The sequence below is a fragment of the Semicossyphus pulcher genome, unplaced genomic scaffold, assembly GCF_022749685.1.
Source record: "Semicossyphus pulcher isolate SPU_LCO1_2020_fin unplaced genomic scaffold, fSemPul1.0.p SCAF_4, whole genome shotgun sequence".
NCBI lineage: Eukaryota > Metazoa > Chordata > Actinopteri > Labriformes > Labridae > Semicossyphus > Semicossyphus pulcher.
The window spans coordinates 16,124,560-16,144,813 of record NW_027211715.1 but is presented as its reverse complement, the minus strand read 5'-3'; the positions used below and the strand labels follow the sequence as shown (position 1 = coordinate 16,144,813).

Sequence of the window (20,254 nt, the reverse complement as noted above, 5' to 3'; positions counted from 1 at the left end):
TATTGCTTACTCAAGCATTGGTTAAGCTGAAAAACTGTTAATTTCTCATTTCACGTTTGATATTTGTACTGTTTTAATATATGCTTAGTATTTTGTATTAGAACAAAATATTCCTAATATGATTTGATCATTTGAAGCTGAACTTAAGAGTAACAAATCAATCAAGTATTTTCATTCAGTCGGTGCTTATTTTGATATTGATATGATCTGGTATATTGTTGTACAACATAATAACTTAAATGAACATAAGAGAACATAAGTGAAATATAAAGAGAGCAGAACAAACACTATAAGCCTGTTTGTAAAAATGCAGGTCAGGTCTTATAGCGAGAGTGAGAAGATCCAGTAAAGATTCAGCGATTCCACTTGATGGCGAGCCACCCAGCTTGATTTCCGTGATCCAGAATCTGCATCGCCATTGAAACAGCCGGATGAACAATCTGTCTTGTGGTAGGATTGTATCAGTCACCTGGATTGGTACCAGCTTGAACACACATTTGACATATCTGTCCTATTTTTTTTTAACACGAATGTTTTTACTTGCTTTTGCTGCCAAGAGAGCTGCTAAGATGACAATCATGTTTCTAATCTAATCTAAAGTAATTTACAGTTACTTAAACTAATCTTAATAATGAATATACAACCTATTAAATGAGAAAATTGAATTTGAATCTCCTCTCAAAACTCTTGTGCTTCTACATTATACAATGAAAGTACAGCATCCAAAAATATAATGTGATTAATCTGGATAGTGATAGTAACCTTACACTCCACAAATGTTGGTATATTTATTGGTATGTTTTGGAAATCCAAAATATAACATCATACACATTTTGAGATGTATAGCTGTTAGACTTAATTAATGGAAGCAAAAGAAATATTTGAATAATGAAGGTACTTATTTAGCAGTGTTGTGACCAAGTCATCTTGGCTCAAGTCCCACGTAAGTCTGAAGTCATTTGGTCCAAGTCTCAAGCAAGTCTCGGGTCCTTTTTTCTTGGGCAAGTCAAGTCAAGTCAAGTCGAGTCAAGTCGAGTCGTTAGTTAAGGCAAATCAAGTCCCAAGTCAAGTCACTTTTTTTCCACTCAAGATACTGTTCTCTTACCTGTAGTATCCGGTCTTTATAAATAGAAAAGACAAGGTATTAGTTGCCCGTCTAATAATGATATTTTTGGCTAATTCATATAACCTGTTCAAAAAGTATGACAATGAATTGTATCTGTATTATCTTGGCACAGACACATGATGATGGTCTGGTCTGAGACCATATTGAGTAGTGATGAGTGCAACTGATGAGGCTTCTCTTTGGGGAAAAACTTCGGGTAGCGGGGGTCTTTGTCATGATTGGATGACTGACTATCAGTCAAACTCCTCACTATGGCAACACCCATCAATCACATACCAGGGAGCTTTTTGAGTCGTCCAATCATGATTCCCAGTTTGCGCTGCATACATACTTGATAGTTAGGAACTTGTCGTCATTGAATTTTATCATTTTATATTTAACAGCTAACATTCAAACTTATGAACACAAGTCATCCGAGTCATCATGCCTCAAGTCAAGTCAAGTCTCAAGTCATTAACTTGCAAATCCAAGTTGAATCTCAAGTCATTTATTTTTTGCCAAGTCAAGTCGCAAGTCATCAAAACAGTAACTCGAGTCGACTCGAGTCCAAGTCACCAAGTCTCAAGTCCACATCTGTGTTATTTAGGTTCATAGGGAGTATTCTGAAATTCAAACCTGGCTTCATGTCACAAAAAGTGCTAAAAATATTTGACAATTAAGCCATGCTAATCAAAGTATCAATAAAAACAAGACTTTTTAAAACAATGGTAAATCAACTTTAAGATTCTCTTAGCGTGAGGTTGCACAGATTTCATACTGACTCGGTGCCAGAGTGACACCAAAGATGTAATCCATCACAGGCTCAACCCCAGCCGGCATTGAGAACGTGAAATACTGCATGAAGGAGGTGAAGAAAAGGAAAAGCTCCATCCTTGCCAGGTTCTCACCAAGACACAGACGCTTACCTGAAACAAGAAAACGCACTAAAACAAACACATTTCTGACACAGATTTGTACAGAAGCCTTGTGAAGAAAGTGAAATCTTTTTTTTATGTTGATCTATTTCTTGTGATGTAAATAGTTCTTCTATGTCAATGACTTCAGAACAGGTGGGTGAAAAATCCTTAAATTATTATTATTAATAATTATTATTTGTCAAAATTATAAATGAACACCATTTACTAAATTTTTAAGTTTATTTTAATAAAACCTTTCTTTAGCTTCTCTGAAGTCAGAACAAATGTACTATGCAGAATGAATATCACAAAATTTACCAGCACCTGACCTGTTATGATCACACATACACCACAAACTTTTCCAGGTGGACTTGAATTATAAAGGGGGCATTGCGTTCAGATATGCATGCACACGGTTTTATGAATCAGAATTATTTCTGATGCACGCCATTTCAGGTTTTTTGCCCTGCCTCTGTGTTCTGTGTGTCTGTCTTGATAGTGAGAATTTGCTTTTGTCCTATTTACAAAAATATGCATTGACCAACATAGGGTCCTAGTGTATATTGGGACAGGCTCCTGTACTAACAGAGAAAGACACTAGACACTTGCATTAGGTACGATGGTCTGTGCTCTGATATGGTAACTGTCCACAAGGGTGTGCCACAGGGCTCTGTATTAGGTCCACTCTTATTTACAATTTACGTTAATAATCTAGGTCAAAATGTATCTAATGCAAATTTCCATTTTTATGCTGATGATACTGTTGTTTACTGCTGTACAGCAACTCTTGCACAGGCCATTGAATTATTGCAGAATGCTTTTATTATTGTTCAAAATACACAGCTTGAGCTGAAACTTGTTTTAAATGCAGATAAGACCCAGTGTATGTTTTCCAACTCAAAGAATGTGTCACAATTTGTGCCTTTTGTGGTCACTCGTGATGGAAAACAGATAGAGGTTGTTCACTTGTACAAATACCTGGCTATTTAGGATGACTGCCTTAATTTTAAACCACATGTGCTGCACCTGGTGAGAAAGCTGAGGCTAAAACTGGGTTTCTATTTTCGTGAACAAGTTGTGTTTTTCCTTTTTAATGAAAAAAAATGCTGCTACTTTTTTGCCTGTATTGGACTTTGGTGATCTTTTGTTTATGCACGCCTCTGCTCAGTGTCTTCATATGGTTGATACAGCTTACCATGCATCCCTGAGGTTCATTACAAACTGTAAAGCTCTGACTCACCATTGTGAATTATACTCTTGGGTAGGATTGGCCTCCTCTGGCGACCCGTAGGCTCACACATTGGCACACTTTTATATATAAGGCAATTCTTGGTCTGCGTCCACACTACTTATGTGTTTTTATCACGCAGAAAAGTGCTGGACAATATTTACTGCATTCTCGGGACTATTACTCTCTGTCCCAAATGCCCGGACAGGAATTGGGAAAAGGGCTTTTGGATATTCTGTACCCTCAGCGTGGAATTTGTTGCAGAATGACTTGAAACTGAAGGAACAACTCTCGCTAAATGCTTTCAAATCTAAAATGAAAGACTTAGAGGCGGATTCCATAAGATGTCGATGTCTTTAAATTGCCTGCTTGTACAACTTTCTTTTCTTTTTTTAATTTGTCCCTGTTTGTGCGTCTGTCTGCAACTTTGTGTTTTTTGCTGCTGTCTTGGCCAGGGGTCCGTTTCACAAAGAAGGTTCAACAAACTCTGAGCCTAACCCCGAACTCTGAGTCGATCTACTCTGAGATAGGAAACTGAGTTTTCGGTTCCAGAACAGCTGATCAGAGTTAGTTCAATCAACTCTGAGTAGGTTCAGCCAGAGTTAAGTGCGTGCACGCTGACTGTAAAAAGCCAGCATTAATGGAGCCCCGACACCACGATTCACCATGGCAACAGTAGACAAAAAGAGGTCCTCCTACGTCACACCAGTGGAGCTCGACATCCTCATGCGGACATTCAGCGAATACGAGCATGTTTTTATAAAAATAAAGTAACACGGCTGCAGCTGCAAATGAGAGAGAAGCGGCATGGGAAGAAACTGCTGCTAGAGTAAATTTGCAAGTTTGAACTGGTCTATTTATTTAATACTTAATCATGACCGGAAGCTAAAATGTATATTAATTTAGGAGCAATCCAGCGGGAGAAAAAAACATACATGGAAGCACTTCAATCACATTTTAAATATTAAACCAATTAAATATCATTCAGTGGCTGTTTTAATGTGCATTAGCTTTATCCCTAACATGATGCTGACTTCACATACATTATAATTCATGTTGATTGACTGAATGTGCTAGTTTAAAATTTTTTAAAATATTTTTACTTATTTGAGTGCTCTCGGCAGTGGTGGTGGAAAATCTAAAAATGATGACCTTGACACAGATTTGTCTATTTATTTTTTTTATCATAAATATAAAAGACTTTTGCAAAGCGGTCAGAGCAGCACAGAGACGCGACGTTTCTTCTTTTAATTCGGTAACCGCTCAAACACACGCGTGAGACGGGCTGAATGAGGAAGTCGAATGAGGGTTTTATATTCTAGAGGGAGGAGACAGAGCTAAACTCTGAGTTTCCTGAAGCAAACCTGCTCGCAACCAGGTTAGGTTCATAGAGTCTGTTACTACGGTAACTGACCGAGAGCTTAAGTTACCTCTCTCTGTGAAACAGGCTAGGGTTACCCCTCTTTCTCTGGTTTGAGTTACCTCCCTTTGTGAAACGGAAAACTCAGAGTTTCCCTCATTTCAGGGTTAACAGACTCAGAGTTTTCACTAAACCTGCTTTGTGAAACGGACCCATGGTCTCCCTTGAAAAGGAGATTCTTAATCTCAGTGGGACTACCTGGTTAAATAAATAATAGAGGTCGACCGATTGATTGTTTTGGCCGATTAATCGGCTCCAATAGGACTTATTACAAACTATTCTTATTTCCGGATCTGGGCTCCGATAGTGGCCGATGGCTGTGCAGCCTCAGGCGGGGACGAGCATCACGTGCATCGCCTTTTGCATCTCCATACACGACATACAGGTAATGTGTACCTGGGATAATTAATTAAAGTTAACTTTATAACACAGCTTTATTAACAAATTATGATCATGATAAGATTTTTGTGTATAGTATTGCATTATTAATTAATTAGACTATCGTTAACTTTCACTGCTTTTCTGCCGAGCTCATGCTGCTGTCTCTTTTTAGCTAGCAAGCTCGCTACAATTCGGCTGTAAATAATAAAGTACTATACATTATCTATTTGATAGCCTTTATATTTAGTTTATAGCTGTATTGAATTGATTTACATTTTTCTTGTTTCTTACATTAGATGGCAGTTGGAGGAAACAGAGTCCCTGTATGGGACTAATTTACAGAAATAGCCCCAGGAAAGGCACAATGTAATGTGTGGAATAAAGTATTGAGTATGGGATCAGCAACAGCCAAAACAAAAAATACCTCCAATTTGTGGGCTCATCTTAAGCACTGCCATCCAGAGGCCCATTCTGATGCCATGAAGAAGAAGTTGGACCATCAAAAAAAGTCTCAACCACAGGTCACAGTCCCTCAACTCTACGATCAACAGGCAAAATGAACAGCTTCAGACCACAGGACCAAGAAGATGGACAAGGCAATCATAGAGATGATAGCTACAGATAACCAGCCATTCACAGTGGTTTGTTGGTTTTCAGCGGCTTATGAGACTTGCTGAGCCTCGATACAATATCAAGGATGAGAAATTCTACCGTACACAGATGCTTGACAAAACATATGCTGAGGTTGTGACAAAGGTGACGACTGATCACACCAGAAGAGGCACCACACATGGCCTTTACAACTGACTGCTGGTCAGGCACTACAGAATCACTTATGAGCCTCACTGGACATTTTATCCAAAAGGACTGGAACAGACAACAGGTTGTGTTAAATGTGAAGACTATGACTGGATCACATACAGCACAGTACATTCAGGAGACATTTTTGGAAATGCTAGACTCATGGAAAATTGACACAGACCGTGTGATTCTTGTTCTAAGGGATGGAGCAGCCAACATGGTGAAGGGCTTGAGGCTAGATGAGCTTCCAGACTTAAGCTGTACTGCTCACACGCTACAGCTTGTGATCAACGATGGCCTTTCCAGTCAGAGAGCTGTGCTTGACATTATTGCCACATTGAAGAGCTGTGCGGGTCACTTTGGCCACTCAGTACTGGCCAAACAAAGGTTGAGGGCAATTCAAGAGGAGCTTGGCCTGCCAACACATGGCATCATCCAAGCTGTTCCGACTCGCTGGAATTCTACACTGCACATGATGCAGAGGGTATATGAGCAACGGCGTGCACTGAATGTGTATGCCAGTGACCATGGCCATATCACCTCTCTATCTGCTGCACAGTGGGATATCGTATCAAACCTGATTGAGACACTGGAACCACTCGAGGAAGTGACACTGGAAATGAGCCACTCAGAGTCTTCCGCTTCATGCGTAATCCCCAGTGTATCTGTGTTGAAACTGATGCTGCAACAGCAGGGTCCATCTTCAGCAGGTATCAAAACGTTGTGGAAGACCATGCTGGACAGTCTGACAAGGCGATTCACCAAGGCAGAGGACACAAAGTGTTTGGTTTTGGCAACTGTCCTTGATCCCCGTTACAAGGGCAAGGCCTTCACTTCAGCAGAGACACTGGAGAAAGCAGAAGAATGGCTGAAAGAAGAAGCTGCACATGACATGGCAGAAACAGTGGAAGAGACTGGTGAAGCGGAGGATCCAGCAACCAGTCAGAGAGTCGAGACCAATCCCACTCCAACTCTTGTAGACAGCTTGTATGCAAAACTTCTTGGAGCAACTCACACAGTTGAAGAAGACCAGTCCAGCTTCGAAACTGAGCTTGTGTGTTACATGAAAGAGCCATTGTTGGATAGGAGCACAAAGCCTTTGGAGTGGTGAAAGAGAAATGAGGGGAGATTTCAAAGACTTGCTGCACTGGCCAGAAAATATCTCTGCCCGTCACCCTCCACCGTCCCAAGTGAGCGAGTGTTCAGCGAGGTCGGGATCATCTACGACAAGCGGAGAAGCCGCCTTTCTGGAGAGAATGCGGACAAGCTCTGTTTCCTTCATTACAATATCAGGCTTCTCAACTGGGATTACTGACTTGAGGGAGGGAAAATAGCTACAAAAAACCCTCCCACCTTGATTTTTTACAGTTAGTTGATGTTCAGTTCCAGATTTATACATTTATTTTAATTATTTAGGTATTTATTACTTTGAGATTGAGGTTCAGTTCCAAATGTATGTATTAACAATTTGAGTTTGATGTTCATTTCCAGAATATATTTTCTTCACTACCTACTTTATTTATTTAGGTATTCATGTTCTGTTCCAGATTTATGTTTTTATTTTGTTAATTGTTTGACTTTGACTTTCAGTTCAACAGGATTTGTAATAAAGATAAAGATTGTTCATTTACATCAGTTTCAAATGTTTTTGTGGGGGAGGGAGATATCGGCCGATTAATCGGCTATCGGCTTATTCCTGCTACAAACTATCGTTATTATATCGGCCTTTAAAAATCCACTATCGGTCGACCTTTAATAAATAAAAATAAAATAATAAAACAAGGTGTTGTGTTGCTCCTCACCAGAAGAGAATGGGATGAAAGCAGCTTTCTTCACAAACTTGCCCTCCTCGTTCAGAAAGTGTCTTGGGTTGAAGGTTAATGGCGTCTCCCACTCATTCTTGTCGTACAGCACCGAGGTCAAATTAGGAATGATTGTAACTCCCTGTTGATTGAAGTTATAAAGTATAATTAAGGTAATAAAATAATTGTAATTCATAAAGACACAATCAGGTCAACTTTTTGTCATTAAAATTCAGCAATGATAACTGACCTTTGGGACAGTGTAGCCTCCCAGCTGGACATCCTTGTTGGTCATATGAGGCAAGCTGAGAGGAACTATGTTTCCCATTCTCTGGACCTCGTGGATGACAGCATCAGTATAGGGCAGGTTTGCACGATCTTCCATTGACGGCTGTCTGGACTGTCCAATCACATTGTCTATCTCAGCCTGGACCTTTGCTGTGCAACAGGAAGGGGAGCGGACAAGAGAGGAAAAGTATTTCATTAATAATCTGCAAAAATAAATATGAGAGACATTTGAAGAGATGAAGCACAATGTAGCATTGCCATTAAAGTGAAATAGATTTTATCGGTCGACGTTTGTTGTACAGACTTACTGATACATGTATAGGGCTACTGTCGTATGCAGGATATTTATCATTATTGATTGTTAATATTGTGCAAATTATCAACACTAAAACACATTTTTTAGTGGTCATTTTACTGGTGGTTTACTGGTCAGTGCTCTTACCCTGGATTTCAGGGTACTTTGCCATGTAGAGGATAGCCCAGCGCAGGGTAGTGGATGTGGTCTCAGAGCCAGCCACAAACAGATCCAAGACACAACTAACAAGGTTTTCCTCATCAAAAGTGTTGTCAGGCTGCCCCTTACTCTGAGAATATATACAAGTACATGTGTTAAAGTATGTGGCAAAATATTTCAGAATAACTGCACTTAGGAACCACTACATTAACATGTACTGAACCTTGTTCCTTGAAAAAGCTTCAAAAGACTGTTATTGAGCTATTCTTCAAACACCAGCAAGAAGTGGAAGCACACATATAACAGTTGATAGTACTTATATCGGTGGAAAATTCAGAGATATGACATTCATCGGAACTGAGCATGGTCAGTGATGTTGACAGGTTTTCAATGTAGTGAGTCCCCAGAATCCACGGGTGGTGGTTTGAGGTGGTCCCTGGGAAATCCAATGGGTCCCCAATAGCCTTTTTTTGTTCTTGAGAAATTGTAGTGTTAAACTCATGTTTGATGTTGGTATGGTATAATTTAGTTATAATTAACAGATATATTCACGTATGTTCAAAGTGTATCTAAAATTAAAATAATTAAATTGCACATCTGAAAAGTTAATTACAAAACAAATGCTAGTTCAGGCAGACAACTCGAGCTGCACTGATTCACACTTGACATGCGTCATCTCCACAGTCGTCTGACAAACACTTCCTACCAATTTGGTGGTCTATTTAAGCTACAAGATTTCCGCTCTCTCCCTCTGCTCTGTCATTGCTATCGCTGCCCTGCACCAGTCTGCACTCTGACTTCAGCCCCACCATCACCCCACCTGCAGGCTCTGGCTGGGGGTTTAAAGGTCCCATATTACACTCCTTTTCAGCAAGTTCACATAGGTCTCAGAGGTCCCAGAACAGTCAATTTGAAGTCTGTTGCCTAAAAAGCCAGTTTGTTCCTGGACTTCAGCCAGCCTGTAACTCCCTCTGCTGAGCTCTACTGAGAATAAGCTGTTTCTGTGTCTGTAGCTTTAAATGATAATGAGCTGTGCCTGTCCACGCCCCGTTCACAGCCCTCTCATGAAGAGGTTGTGGCTTGCGCTCCGGTACCATGCGCCAATTCTGTTGCTATTGGCCAGCTCTGCCTTCAGTCAAAGAGGGACAGGCACCTTCCTTCAAAACCGACCCTGGTTGGCTGTTGTAGGCTGAGAATCAGTAATGGAAGCTCCTAGAAAGGAGCGGCGGTTCAAAGGGAATATGAAGTTATTACAGTAAATACACGGGGAAATGCGGCATTTCTGATGGCCGATTAGTAAAGACGAACGGCGATCCATGGATACTTATTGATGGAATAATGCTTTTGGACTAAGTACTTTACTGGATTATATCATCTGGACCTTTAGCAATGTACCAGGAGGGAATTTATGAAAATAATATGCATCAGTGGAATACAGTGAGCCTTCATTGGTGAGTTACGTCAGTTTTGTAATTGTTTGTTTATGTTCTGTTGCCGTTGATTGCACCCGCTGTGGTGATTGGATCTTTGAATGGTTAATATCAATCGAATTTTGAGCTTGATCGTAGCTTTCCAAAGATGTGACACATGAGTTGCAACATAACGTTATCATCGTAGCTGCAGGACAAATGTTGTAGTAATCGCGATGACAGCCGCCGGCGGGCCGTAGAGTGGTAATGGATTTTAACGTAGTATAAAGAAACTATGTTACCAACAGTAACTTACGTTAGCTGCTATGCTAAAACCACATTCAACAGGCTATCACGCTCGGTAGGCCTATCCAGTAAAGCAACATAACTCCTGTGCTCGTTTCTGCAGCCAACAACAGAGCAACTGCCGTGCTTTGCCCGTACCTTCCCCATGTTTATTACCGGAGCAGCGTTTGCGAGAGGAAAAACATTGCGCCTGCGAGGAAGTTTCAGGGGGCAGACCAAACATTTATCTGGGGTGGGGTCACCAACCTGGAGGAGGTGTTACGCCGGGGACACACCGGACTCAGAAGCGCCGTGAAAAGCTGCGAAAAGGCGCGAAGCGCCGAGAAGCGGAGCCAGTTTCCTTTCGGCGCCCATGTTAACCGACCAGACGCGCCGCGGCACGCACCTCCATGGCCGGCTCGTGGCCGGCTCGCGCCCTGCAGCGATCGTTTCGGCGTCTGGTCTATTTTTTGCGATCGCGTCAATCCTGGCAGGAAGTCACACATGAAACAACGAGAGAATCCGGTCAATTTTCAAAATTAAACAATTTTCAAAATAAAACACCGCGATTGACAAATGCGGTTATATTTGTGTGCTTTTATACATTTGTCAGTATCTAAACAGAGCGCGAGAGAGATGAAGACACACAGACATAGACACGCACACACACACACACACACACACACACACACACACACACACACAAGAAAGAGAGAGACACAAAGTGGGCTGGCTATAGGGGGTGCAGGCGGGGTGTCAAAACACACACGCAAACAGAGAGAGAGAGCAAGAGAGAGAGAGCATGATGAAAAAACAGCTCCAAATGTGAGTAAACGACAGCTGAGGAGCAGAGGCACTTGTCGACCGGCGCGGAGTAATGCGCGTCTGGTGTGAACGGAAGTGCTCCAGTGCTTTTCGTTGCGCGGCGCTTCGCAGCGTTTCGGCATCAGGTGTGTTCCCGGCGTTATTGCCCTTCATGACGTCATGTAGGGAAAAGCTGCAATCGGGCTGTTTCAGCACACATTTTCTGAAAAGTGGAGCAAGCAAGAGAGGAGAGGATAGACTTTTCTCATTTCAGGGGGTTTGTAGACAGGCTGGGGGCGCATATTATTGTTAGAAAACCATTCCAGAGTGAATTTTGCATAATATGGGACCTTTAAGAGATTATCTCACTCCTCAAAAGAGGCAGGTAAATAATTCTGCAAGGAGTGATGAGGTCGGAGCCTAGACACCAAACACAAACTATGTTATGCTGCTAAATAAACATGTCAATCTATACAAACGTGAGTTGTCTGACTGAACTATCTTTTGCGTGACATGCAAAGTTCTAATAAAATAGTGTTTTTGTAGCACCAAAATAAATTACCAATAGGAGTGCTGATTTTAACTCATGAACAAAACATTCTCATCACCCTGACACAGTCTACAAATAAACCAAAATCCTCTAGTCTGAACATTTACTAAGTCAATCACTGTGAAACTTTTAGCACAAATATGAAACTTAACTAACACAGTGGGAAGTAAAAATCAAATGATGTAGATATATTTGTGGTGCATTCTGAGCAGCCTTAATGGTAATCAAGTTTATAATATTTGTCAATGATTACTTGTACTTAGTGAGCGGTAACGGGATGTATGCGCAGGCGTCATCTGAGCATAAGAAAACGGCGGCCGCCATTGGGAAGTATGTTTTTCACAGCCACTGGAGTTTGTTTTGTTCATGTCATTACAGTGTTAACCACTACAAAATTAGTTTCCTTAATTGTTGAAATGAAACCCGTAGTGACGGACTGGTTGTTGTCGCTGCAAAACTAGCACGCTGCAAGACTGTGTACACGGGATCTCATCTGCACTGATTAGATGCTCAGAGGGTTGAAACAGCAGTGCTCTGACAGCAAGGTTTCCCTAGCGGATTACTTTGATTTTAACACAAGTTTCACTACAAATCTAGATCATAATCGTTCTGCATGAGAAAGATGAGGTGCGTCCTTGGGGCGCATCGATAGTGAGTTTACTATGTCTTTTTACATTTTATTGCGTCAGAGACGCAGGGCGCGTACCTAGCAACATCACTGACATAGCCTCTTCATAAGCAATACAAAGCCTCATTTAGAGCCAGTCACCGTCTGTATTTCATTCAGGTAGCAGTCGATGTAGTCTTTTTGGTCTGAGGGATCCCAGTTTTGCTTGTGCTCCTTGATCTCTTCTCTTATGAAGTCCTTTACAGCATTCCACACATGCAAGACTGTCTGATGAGGCCCTGGCAAACGTCTCATCAGCAGAGGGAATGAGTTGTAAAGCTGTATGGAGCAGATTGAAACAGAAACATATGAAGACATTTCAGAAAAATATCTTCTGATTGTATCAACACTTTATATTAAAATTCTGTTCAAATCTACTCTTGGGCATTTAACACTTTTTCCATCTTGAACTCTATTTATACTAAGTACCATGTACCTCATGGATAAGAGTGTTTCACGCTGAGAAATATTTGCTCAGAAGTGGCACATAACATTAACATTTCATTAATAGCTTTAATTTGCCATACCTGTGCCCAAATTGAGGCTTCAACCTGAAATGCTTTCGCAAAGCAGCTAATCATTTTCCTGAACTTCTCATCAGTGTACTCAAAGCGATGTCCAAAAACCAGGGAACAGATGATGTTGGAGACAGCGTTGCTCATGATGAGGTGTGGATTGAAGGCCTTACCTCCACAATAGAACAGAAGAGTAGTTATGAACTTTGTATTTGTGATGGGTTCTCTAATTAAGTGTGTCACAGTGCATTCAATATTTACCTTTGTAGCTATGAAAGTCTTTTGAACAATGTGTGAATTCATCCAAGACGATAGGTTCAAGTGACTTTTTGCCAAATCCAAAATGTCTGAGGGTTGACAGGGTAAAACGCCTCTGCTGCTTCCATATTTGCCCATTACTGAAACCTAGACCTGATTGTAAATACATTCAGAGTAGATACAAATTAGGTGGATTGTGTTCACTCAAGAAAGATTTCCTGTATCAGTATTACAGGAGCAAAAATAATAGTTAGCTGAGTGTTGTTTGTACAAAGGCTTTGCCTGTTTGTATGTATGTATGCATGTATGTATGTATGTATGTATTTGAGTGTGTCTCTGTGTGTGTGTGTGTGTGTGTGTGTGTGTGTGTGTGTGTGTGTGTGTTACATCCTCTCACCTAGTCCATGGCTTACATCCTGCATTAAAGGGAGGGCAGGGCGGTCCACCAGGCTGTCTCCCTGATTTACCAGAGCTTCTTTCAGAACCTCAAACCTGTTCAGCACCACCACCCACTCCTGGCCCATTCGCAGGCTGTATACATCTCCATATTTCCCTGCTAACTGTGAGTGGATTCAAGAGAGGAGGAAGAACACAATGCTCAGTATAACAGTATAAATCCTATAAGTTGAACTGTTGGTTTGCAATTTCTTTCAAAAACACATCAAATCCTCCCTTTCCAGCCACACTGGACCAACATCAGTTTGCCTACAGAGCGAACAGGTCAACAGAAGATGCCATTAACACAGCCCCCCAAACTGTACTGACTCACCTGGAGCACCCTGGCTCATATGTGAGGATGTTGTTTTTGGACTTCAGTTCTGCCTTTAATACAATCATCACCAGCAGAATGGTGACCAAACTGCTTGAACTGGGTGTCAGTCAGAACACATGCAGTTGGATCAAAGACTTCCTCACAAACCGACCGCAGTTCTGCAGGCTGGGGAACCATCAATCATCTACCCTGACACTCAGCACTTAGCCCCTGCTAAGTCCTCTTCTCTACACCCTCTACACTCGCGCCTGCATGCCAACCCACAGCAGTAACACATTCATTAAGTTTGCTGAAGACACTACTGTGCTAGGCCTCATACGCAACATTGATGAGTCAGCCTACAGGGACGAGGTCTACAATCTGACTAAATGGTGCTCTCTCAATGAGCTGGCACTCCAACAAAAAACAAAAAAATCACTGATCACTGATTTCAGAAAAAAAGGAGGAACCTGGTCCATTACACATCAGAGGAGAGAGTGGAGAGAGTCACTGACTTTAAACTCCTGGGCACACACATCTCCCAGGACCTCTCATGGACTGTGAACACAACCTCTCTAGTGAAGAAGGTACAGCAACGCCTCTGCTTCTTAAGAGCTCTACGCAGAGCAAACCTGTCTCAGCAGCTGCTGGTATCCTTCTATCACTGTTCTGTTGAAAGCATCCTCTCTTGTGGCATCCTGGTGTGGTTTTCTAACTGTACTGGGGCTGACAGGACAGAACATCACGGGAACACAGCTGCCCTCTATCCAAGTCATATACAGATCCCGATGTCCACGTCAGGCCACAAATATAACCAAAGACTCATCTCACCCAGGACACCATCTTTTCACCCTGTGGCCCTCTGGGAGGCGCTTTAGGTCTATGAAGACCTGCACTTCTAGATTTCTTAACAGTTTCTACCCATGTGCCATCAAGGAACTGAACTCTGTTAAGAAGTAGGACTGTGACTACATATTGGGCAAAGTGCAATTAATCATGACTAAGAGCTAATCAACTGATTACTTATTACCATTCATTACTTACTGCTGTTCTGTGTAAATGTTTGTCATTTTTTAACTTGTTTCTTGTTTTGTTTTAAACTTTACCTCTGAGAGGAGATGCAATGAAATTTAGTTGTACATTTGTGCAATGACAATAAAGTATTCTATTCTATGCTATTAAAACATATAGGAAACATGACCCACTCGAAGTCCAAAATACAGTAACTTGAACAGCATGTGTCATGTATACACGATCGAAAGATAGCCATGAAACATGTCAAGAACACAACAAAATAAGACAAGAAAAGAACATTAATAAATAAAATAATAGAGACTAATATATAAATACAGATAACAGCAAGCAGAACAGAAAATCACGAAGAAAAAAGACAGAGGGGAACAAAAAGGGGGCAAGTGTTTCTTATAGTGATCCCATTGTATCCAGTCTTGTAAGATGATTAAGGGTTAAGGGAGCTGACCCCCTTGAATATGCCCCCCAAACCTTCTAAACACGTCCTCTTTCTATATGTCAACCTCTCATATGATGCCATTTTGAATAATTGTTCAACCCATTCATTGAAGGTAACAATGTTGCTGTCACACCTAAAGTCCTTTTGTTTGATCCGAATCAAATACCAAAATGTTACAATGTTACATTTTGCCTCTAGTTTGGTTTCGGTTCACACTCACACTGCAGCTTTTACCAGCCGACTAAAAGTTTTAATGCGCGAGGAAACTGCTTTCTGATTGGTCACAATTTCCATGTGGGAAAACTCCCTGAAGTAAACACAGAGGGGAGAGCACACTCCTCAATCACTTTGAACACGATCGTGGACTTTAATTTTTTGTTTGAGTGTTTTTTACTTTTAAGATAAGATAATGTGTCGTTTCGTCTAAACCATCAACCTGTCTTTTAGACCCGATTCCAACCAAGCTGCTTAAGGAAGTCTTTCCCTCAATTAGCACTTCTTTACTAGATATGATCAATATGTCTTTATCGACGGGCTATGTACCCCAGTCTTTTAAACTAGCTGTAATTAAGCCACTTCTTAAAAAGCCTACCCTAGATTCAGGCACCTTAGCTAACTATAGACCTATATCTAACCTTCCTTTTATCTCAAAGATCCTTGAGAAAGCAGTCGCTAATCAATTATGTGACTTTCTTCATAACAACAGTTTATTTGAGGACTTTCAGTCAGGATTTAGAGTCCACCATAGCACTGAGACAGCCCTTGTGCGAGTTTCAAATGATCTACTTACTGCTTCAGACAGAGGACTTCTCTCTGTACTCGTCCTGTTAGATCTTAGTGCCGCTTTCGACACGATAGACCATCACATCCTGTTACAGAGATTAGAACATTTAATTGGCATTACAGGATCTGCACTGGTTGGTTTAAATCTTATCTATCAGATCGATCTCAGTTTGTTAATGTTCATGATGTGTCCTCTATGCAAACCAAAGTTAGTCATGGAGTTCCACAAGGTTCTGTGCTCGGACCGATTCTTTTTACCTTATATATGCTTCCTCTGGGTAATATCATGAGGAAACACTCCATTAATTTTCATTGTTATGCAGATGATACTCAATTATACTTATCTATGAAGCCAGATGAAACCAATCAGCTATCTAAACTAGAAGCATGCCTTAAGGACATAAAGATCTGGATGACTAGAAACTTTCTGCTACTTAATTCAGACAAAACTGAAGTTATTGTGCTCGGCCCAAAACACCTTAGAGACTCTTTCTCTAATGATATAGCTGCCCTAGATGGCATCAGCCTGGCATCCAGCACTACTGTTAGGAATCTGGGAGTTCTATTTGATCAGGATATGTCCTTCATCTCCCACATAAAACAAATATCAAGGACAGCCTTCTTTCATCTTCGCAACAAACATCAGACACATCCTGTCTCAACACGATGCAGAAAAACTAGTCCATGCATTCGTTACTTCCAGGTTGGATTATTGTAACTCCTGCCCTAATAAGTCACTAAAAACTCTGCAGCTGGTACAAAATGCTGCAGCACGTGTGCTGACAAGAACTAGGAAGAGAGAGCACATCTCTCCTGTATTAGCCTCTCTGCACTGGCTTCCTGTAAAATATAGAATAGAATTTAAAATCCTTCTTCTTACTTACAAAGCTCTTAATGGTCAGGCACCAACATATCTTAAAGAGCTCATAGTGCCATATTACCCCTCTAGAACATTGCGCTCCCAGGATGCAGGCCTGCTTGTGGTACCTAAAGTCTCTAAGAGTAGTGTTGGAGGTAGAGCCTTCAATTACCAGGCCCCCCTCCTCTGGAACAATCTACCAGTCAAGGTCCGGGAGGCAGACACCCTCTCTTCTTTTAAGAGTAGACTTAAAACTTTCCTCTTTGATAAAGCTTATAGTTAGGGCTGGCTCAGGCTTGGACTAGCCCATAGTTATGCTGCTATAGGTTTAGACTGCCGGGGGGATCTGACACACCAAGCTTCTCTCTCTCTCTCTCTCTCTCTGACTCTCTGACTCTCTCTCTCTCTCTCTCTCTTCCTCTCTCTCTGACTCTCTCTCTCTCTCTATCTGTCATATTAATGCAGCTCATTAACTCTGTATTTTCTGGTCCCATTAACATTACTAACCACATATCTTCCCGGGAGTTCTTGTGCTCCCTTGTCTTGAAGGTTCCTGAGGATCGTTGCTGCAGACCACCTGCTGCTGTGGACCTGCTCGACTGCAACAACTACTAACATCAGCCTTCCCCATAGTATCATTATTGTTGCTGGTAATGCTAATAGTAGACCTGTTGACTTCAACTGTTACAATTACGATTACCTCAGCCTTTATCATTACTCTGCTTCTCTCGCTAATTTATTTATTTATTTATTTATTTAGCCAATCTTCACCCTAGTCTACCACTATTATTGGCATTGCAACCATAAGTATGTGTCTGTTGTTGTTCATGTAACAAGGACATATGTTGTTGTGGTAACAAGAACATATGTTGTTGTTGCTCTCTTTGCCTGTCTCTATCCTGCATCTCCTTCTATCCCATTTTCGGCCCATCCAGTCGAGGCAGATGGCTGTTCAACATGAGTCTGGTTCTGCTCGAGGTTTCTGCCTGTTAAAAGGAAGTTTTTCCTTGCCAATGTGCCGAATTGCTAAGTGCTACTCATGGTGGATTGATGTTGGGCCTCTCTTTGAATAACTTAACAAAGAGTCGGTCTAGACCTGCTCTTTCTGTAAAGTGTCTCGAGATAACCCTGGTTATGATTTGGCGCTATACAAATAAAATTTGATTGATTGATTGATTGATAATCCTTTATTGATCCCGAGGGGGGAAATTTGATAAGTTCCATTTCTCCCTTAACACTTTGAATACCTCCATGTTTTTATGCGTTTCCACAAGCATTTGTGAAATTCTCTGGTCAGCCCATATTTCTAATTCCTTGTCGCTCCCCTAACGTCTGTCCTCTACTCATCTTGCTGCCTGTCTCTGCAAATGTAAGCACCCGTTAACAACCCACAATACACAGTGGTTTGGTTTGCGTCCTATTTTAGGTCCTGGTTTAACTCCGTTTATGTTCTCACCAGAATAGAACCGGTCTGAGGTTCGTTTGGAAATGGACCGAGACCCGTCTTTTCTAGTGGACCATGGTCCGGTTGTTTAGTCCGCACCAGAGTTCAATTCCGGCGTTCACACCGACCTAAATGACACTATCGACGATTTGCAAGTTAGGCAACGTAGCAAAACACCGCAGAGTAGATAACATCAGCTAACTCATGCAGACTCCCAGGGCTGATCTGGCATGTAATTGAGTAATTTGCCGTTAGGTTACAAAGCACAATGCCAGATTAATGCAGTGAAGTTATGTTAGAGCTAGTTGGCTAACCTCAGCATGCTCGCTAACGTTATGACAACAAAAATACTATCTGAGTGTGTATGTCAGTGTTCTCAGTTTAGCTTGACAAATAACTTCACCACCAGTGTTGATTTTGGACAACATGATGCTGGTCAACATGATACTGGTCAATGAACACGTCTCGTCAGTGAAAAGTAAACAGAGCCGGTGAGTTCCGAGATTGAGCATGCTCATTTTCGTGTCTTCGGCAAAAACCCCAGATGCTCGTTCATGCGTGTGAGTGTCCGTGCAAGCTCGTACAAGAAGGTTGACTGCAGTTCCCTCAACGGCCGACCGCGTCGCTAGGATTTTCTGAAAGTTACATAGCATCTTTAATGTTTTGTTGTCAAGAGTTTTTTTTACTTTTAACTGACAGTTCGATCAGTTCCAATCTCCTTTAGTTTTTCACTGAACAGTTTGAATACCTTGTTACCGTGTTCTTGTGCGTTTTCGATTCCAGCGTTCACACCAACCTAAACAAACCGCACAGAGGGGAAAAACACTCCAGGGTTTGGTTCAATCGGACTAAACAAGGCTGGTGTGAACCCACCCTAAGCCAAGTTTAGTCAGTTTATTAGGCTCTGGTATTAGACCAAGTATGGACAGGGCTGGCGTGTTAATCAATTGTACTTTTAAGATCATAGTTAGAAAAACAACAATTTCATCCCACATTCCTGTCGTTTTCTCACAGTTATAAAGCATATGCAGTAATCTACTTGTTGCTCCTCTTGGTTTGCTTATTGATCTTTTGTTGATCTACCTGTGTCATACTCTCATGGGTCCTGTTGTGGTCCACAGAGAACATGTTGCCCACAATAGGAAATGTCCGGGGTCCTGGAGGGAAGCTGGCCGGACGGCGGTTCTTGATATAATCTGCAGAGAGGATGAAAACTAGTGCAAAGAGCAGAAGACTTTTGACGTCCCAGTCAAAGTACGATCCAAATACAGCAAAGACTGAATCCATTTTGGAAACAAGAGCTGAAGTCTGTCTAAATGATGCCTGTGCTTTCCTTGCTTGTTCTGTGAGATGAAAGGCTTTTGTTGTCTCTTTCTCCTGTGAGGGAGAAGCCTGATGTTATTGACTCTTAAACACTCTATTGGACTTTAATCTCTTTATACAGGGATTACATAACCCAATGTTAATCAGTGACCATAAAACAATTATTACAATTTAGCAGTTAGGAATATCTTTGTTCTTTGGTGGAAAGGTGAAGTGTAGTCTTATCAGATATAAGACAAATAGAGTAAGATTGAAATGACCTTTTACCTAGACATCTGTTCTTATTTCATTCTGCATCCTCATTGCAATTAACTGGTGAATTTAAGCCATTACATTCTGCTTGGAATTGTTTATTTTGTTTGCAGTCTGTCATGAGAATGAGATGCTGATTCCTGCTTTGCAAATATATAAATCAAACATTTACTAATAAGTTATGCTTGGAAATAGCCTGCATGACTTTTTAACATGACCTTTATGCAGTTTCTATCATATGATTACACAATGTTATTACGATTACTCGTGTTTAAGCTCTATCATGCTTAAGACACAATATAATATAACTTGTTCTACAGCAAATATGACACAAATGACACTATACATAGGCTAACCCATCAAAGCTTATAGTAGGTTAACGTTAGCTTTAAATGCTAACATTGGATAGCATGAAAACATGCGAGTTAAAAAACAAACTTACCGAGTTCTGTCTGTGGTGGATGCTGTTGCATTGCTCACGTCATAA

The 20,254-nt window shown here is 41.2% G+C and overlaps 1 protein-coding gene across 1 annotated transcript; it reads right to left on the bottom strand.

The window, feature by feature from the left end:
- Positions 1–1,855: 1,855 nt before the first annotated feature.
- Positions 1,856–19,479, bottom strand: LOC138606891 (cytochrome P450 2J2-like). The gene is made up of 9 exons (XM_069679371.1): positions 19,276–19,479; positions 13,282–13,444; positions 12,888–13,037; positions 12,639–12,799; positions 12,214–12,390; positions 8,385–8,526; positions 7,905–8,092; positions 7,655–7,796; positions 1,856–2,031 (listed from the first exon to the last, which is right to left on the bottom strand). Exons 1-9 carry the CDS (start codon positions 19,477–19,479, stop codon positions 1,856–1,858), a joined length of 1,503 nt encoding a protein of 500 aa, XP_069535472.1.
- Between the last annotated feature and the right edge of the window lie 775 nt (positions 19,480–20,254).

What these genes read in the sequence shown, in the direction of transcription:
- LOC138606891 (XM_069679371.1), bottom strand. Translation starts at nt 19,479, where the DNA reads ATGGATTCAGTCTTTGCTGTATTTGGATCGTACTTTGACTGGGACGTC. An exon ending in CCCATGAGAGTATGACACAG is followed by an intron (nt 13,445 to 19,275) that starts GTAGATCAACAA and finishes ATCCACTCACAG; the next exon opens with TTAGCAGGGAAATATGGAGA. An exon ending in AAGCCTCAATTTGGGCACAG is followed by an intron (nt 12,391 to 12,638) that starts GTATGGCAAATT and finishes TGCTCCATACAG; the next exon opens with CTTTACAACTCATTCCCTCT.